Source organism: Egretta garzetta, unplaced genomic scaffold (genome assembly GCF_000687185.1).
Source record: "Egretta garzetta isolate BGI_Z169 unplaced genomic scaffold, ASM68718v1 scaffold473, whole genome shotgun sequence".
Classification (NCBI taxonomy): domain Eukaryota; kingdom Metazoa; phylum Chordata; class Aves; order Pelecaniformes; family Ardeidae; genus Egretta; species Egretta garzetta.
Window position 1 is genome coordinate 2461042 of NW_009259319.1, and position 4624 is coordinate 2465665.

Genomic DNA, 4624 nt, shown 5'->3' on the forward strand with positions numbered 1-4624 from the left:
CGTACAGGGTGCAGGGATGAGCGCTAAACAGAAGCCTGTAGGAAGCAGCGTGGGTTTGCTGGGCTGGCCTCGAAATGGCGGTGGCTTCGTCACCTGAGCAGGCGGCTTCATCATCTGCGTTCCTGGCAGCGGTTATTACGCTAAGGATGATCAGGGCTGCTCTGAATAGGAGTTGGCAGTTTGCAAGGGACACTAAGCAGATTTTGGAAGCTAAGCCAGTGCTTTTCTTGAACCAGGTGAAATGGGGGTAATCTGCCTAGTGTAGATTACGTGCTTGTAGTCAGGTAGGTAGTCAGTCACTCTGACTGGTCATCGGCCGACTGCCGCGGGAGGCAAGGCCGCTGCCTCGATTTAGGGTGGCGGTGTGGCGAGCAGCCTCTGTTACAGCAGGCGGATGTTGCAGTCTTCCCATTTTCCTGTTGAAAAATGCACTTTTGTGTACGGTCATCAGCCGGCTGACACGCCTCACTCTAGTTTTACACCTGCGTGACTTAAAATGAGTTGAATTGCGCCAGTACAAAACAGAAGTAGTGCTGTTATCCTGCACTGTCGTGGTGTCTGCTTAAAAATAACCAAGGACCGTTTAAAAATAAATGCTGTTTTTGAATAATACTTGATTTTGTTACGTACAGAATGACAGCTGTTCCAGTACTGCAGGTGCTGGTCGACAATTTCAGAACGGGAAGATCAAAGCTGAACAAGCTAAGAAAGTTGAATTCTTAAGAACTGCAGAAAAGCTAAAAACTCAGTAAGTTAAACGCTTCGTCATAACTATATTTTTGTGCTGTTCTGGAGGTAACGTAACTCAAGGTTCAAGGTAAGAATTTATGGTAATGAAACCTTTGGGCTAAGATTTCCTTTTCAGGAGCTCAGGCAGATTATTGTGGTTGTTACAGTAATTCAGGATAGGCTCGTGAGCTCCAAAATGCCCTGTTGTTCTAATTACCATTTGGATTTTAGTCAGGCATCTTCTTTAGTAAGCTATTGCTGCACTAGATGCACAAAAAAGAAAGTGTGTGTGGCATAATTGAGTTCACAGTTTTCCTACTCAGCTGTGCTTACCCTTCTAAGGACCTAAAGCCCTTAAGATATACCAACAAAAGGGGAATTGCAGCAGCATTACAACAGCCTCTTCAGAGAAGACTGAATATCTAGGCCACTGCTTTGGAAAATGGGCGTTCAAGACTGCACAGGCATAGAAGTGATTTAAATCTGTTTCCCCACATCTTGAGTCAGTGCTGTAACGACTATGCTGGCAGGTAAAAAGAACAGTGAGGTTTCTTCTTGCACAAAGGAGCTTTATGAAGAATAGCTGGCATAGCCACCCAGCTGAAGGAGAGGTTTGTAGTTGTGAATCCTGAATGAACAGTGACACTTAAATCTCACAGCAGTGTTGTATGCTGTCTGACTGAATCACCTCCTCCTTGCTTATTCTGGATCTCGGGTTATGGCTCAAAAATTGACTGCTGGGTAATGTAGACATTCCAAAGCAGCTTCGAACAAGGCATGCCATTTAACTACGGCAAATTGTCCTAATGTAGTTGTTGTGCTCTGAAGGCTTTTAGTGCGCTGCGTGGGGAGATTTGCTACTTGGGTCTGGTCTGCAAACTCCAGTGGACAGCAAAGCATTTAAACTGTGAACCATAAACTGCACCATGTAGGGTTTTGAGCCATATAGCAGCAATAGTCTGCTGAAGAACCAAGCTGCTACTGAAAGGAACCTGATGAAGTTCAACAAGGGCAAGTGTTGAGTGCTGCACCTGGGGAGGTCAAACCCCATGCACCAGTACAGGCTGGGGGCTGACCTGCTGGAAAGCAGCTCTGCCGAGAGGGACCTGGGAGTCCTGGTGGATGACAAGCTGACCATGAGCCAGCAGTGTGCCCTTGTTGCCAAGAAGGCCAATGGTATCCTGGGGTGTATTAAGAGGACTGTGGCCAGCAGGTCGAGGGAGGTTATCCTCCCTCTCTGCTCTGCCCTAGTGAGACCCCACCTAGAGTACTGTGTCCAGTTCTGGGCTCCCCTGTTCAAGAAAGATGAGGAACTCCTAGAAAGAGGTCAGAGGAGAGTGACAAAGATTATTAGGGGACCAGAACATCTCACCTATGAGGAAAGGCTGAGAGCGTTGGGCTTGTGAAGTCTCCTTCTCTGGAGATATTTAAAGCCCACCTGGACAATGTCCTGTGTAACATGCTCTAGGTGAAGCTGCTTTAGCAGGGGAGTTGGACTGGACAATCTCCCGAGGTCCCTTCCAACCCTTGCTATTCTGTGAAAGACAAGAGTTTCATGGGCTGTCGGCAGTGTTGCTTAACGTTGGGATTCCTGCCAGATGTTTCTGTACTGTGTGGCACCAGTGTCCTGCTGTTCTGATCTCTAATGTGGTTGCACCAAACTTCACAGTATCTGCAGTCCTTTTGCGTGTGCCGTTCTAAGGTTAAGCCCTACTATCCTGCCTGGTTGTAGTATGGCAGAGCACATCACGCTCCAAGTTGTCCTCCAAAGCTTCTGACCTTAGTAAGAAAGCAGAAGTCACCTATGGGTCTCTGTACTCTACATAAAGCATAGTCAGTAAGTAAGGTACAAGCTTTAATATCTTAAGTTATTTAAATGCTAATGAACTTGAATTTAAATCTTCAGTTGCAGTAGCACTATTACTGCTGTTAAGGCTGGGGGAATGTACTTGGTTTTGTCTGTGCTGGAGCTCCCTCTATGTGTGCAACTGCATTAATACAGCCTGTCTCCTGTCCCTGCGGTTTCCAATGAAAGGCTCCCCGATAGTGAGCATACAGAAAAAAATTCAGGCCATTTCAGTGTGTGAGCCACTGCCTTGTCGGCAAGGTAATTTCCTTGTTAATGTCTTTGTCTTGTTCAAGTTCTTCAGTTACTTTGGTGTGTAGTTTTACAACTGCAGAAGGATTTTCCTTGAAAACAGTTGTAGGAATAAACCAGTGTTTTGTATAAAATCTAAGACAGTCCTTTTGACACGGCCTCAGCTGGATACCAACGTTGGAAAATCTTGGGGCTTTGCTAAGTATTTGTGCCTCACTCAGTGTGGTACCTTTTCTCCCAGGCTTGCAAATGCGGAAAAAGACAAAAATGGACATCTTTACAATAGGAAGAGTGATTTCAGGGTAGAATACAGCATACTAGAGGAACTGGAACGCTTTCTCCTTAATGAGGCCCAAGATTCAGATTTTGTGTCACACAATGAACTGCTGTGTGGCTTTTTGGTTTGTTTTTTTTTTACTGTTGTTTAAATGCTTTAATAATCAGTAGTACAAGGAGATTAGTTCAGGTGGAAGGTAGATGCTGATAAAAGTGTATTTCACCATGTGTACTACTTATAAAGACTTCCGCAATTCGCTTGCAAAATTCAGAAACTTAAACATTTTGTTTATTAACTGTTTTCTTTTAATCTTGAATGCAGCAGATATCACCCACAACAACTCATGTGAAAAGTTAATTTGAGAAACCTGGAATCCATTTTGTGTGCATACTGCAAATCTAATGTAGTCTAACTGGGGTACAATAAATATATAATTACCACAAGATAATTTCTCACATGCTGCCTTTAAATATACTTATAAACAGTCCTGTGTTTGCATTTTTCAGATTCGTGAATAATGAATATTCATAGTCTAAATAGTGCTGTGGGATGGTACACAGTCCATCCTACAATATCTGTTCCACTTGCAGACTAATTAAATACTTCAGGGGAAAAAAGTGACTTCCTGGTCACAGTACCTAGATTCTTTCAAAAGTAATCAACTAAATCATGCTATGCCTTCTGATAAGAAGATCAAAACAGAGTAAGTTGAAGAAGGGAAAGGACATGTAGAGACAACTAAAAATACACTTACCCTACAAATTTGCACGTGTTTTAATGTATATCTTTTAATTAAGGAAACTTACCATATCCTTTACATCTTGCAATCCTTGAGAAATGTAACTATTTCCGATGAATGACTTGAGCTAAAAAGTTCAGAAAATTTTCCAGGGGTAAGAAGGAAGTATGGATGGAGATAATTTGTGAGGTAATAAAGAGGACAAAGATGAGAAGTGTAAGGCATTACATGTGAGATGCGAAGGAATGTTAAGAGTATGATCTTTCAGGGTGCTAGAACCCATAAGCTTCTCATTTAGTATGTTCACGTCTTTCAGCACAATCTACATGCTTTTACACTTTCTTGTAGTCTCAGCAGGAGCTAGTAGAGTCATGTCTTAGCTACATTTTATTACATTTAGGTCTTGCACTCTGTTATCCCTTCTTTAAACCAAATCTTTTAGGATGGAAGATACAGCTCCTTACTACCTAAGATGTATCCAGAACTTCATCCTCATCAGTATTGCATTTATGGACTCACAAGGAGCCAAGTGACAACAAGGCAAATAAGTGCATGCATGCTTGGAGTACACAAAAACATTGATTCTACTTCAGTTAACATAGCAAATAAATAAATCTCCTTGAAGTAGTGCATCCACATAGGCTTTCCAGGCTTGTTTTGTCTGCATTTCTGAGTGTTTTGAGGGCTAGGTCAGAATCTCCCTCAAAATTTTAGAGGCAGTGCCATCTGCATAGGCAATATTCTCCAAACTCCAACTACCTGATAAAGGGTTGGGGGAGTT

The 4624-nt window shown here is 42.8% G+C and overlaps 1 protein-coding gene across 1 annotated transcript in view; it reads left to right on the forward strand.

Moving 5' to 3' along the window:
* The first annotated feature begins 74 nt into the window (after window positions 1-74).
* The window catches only part of CCDC112 (coiled-coil domain containing 112), an 11144-nt gene continuing 6594 nt past the window's right edge, over window positions 75-4624 (forward strand). Inside the window, exons 1-3 of the mRNA XM_035892095.1 lie at window positions 75-236; window positions 633-748; window positions 3069-3228. Coding sequence (XP_035747988.1) covers window positions 75-236; window positions 633-748; window positions 3069-3228 — 438 coding nt within the window. The remainder of the gene's footprint in view (window positions 237-632; window positions 749-3068; window positions 3229-4624) is intronic.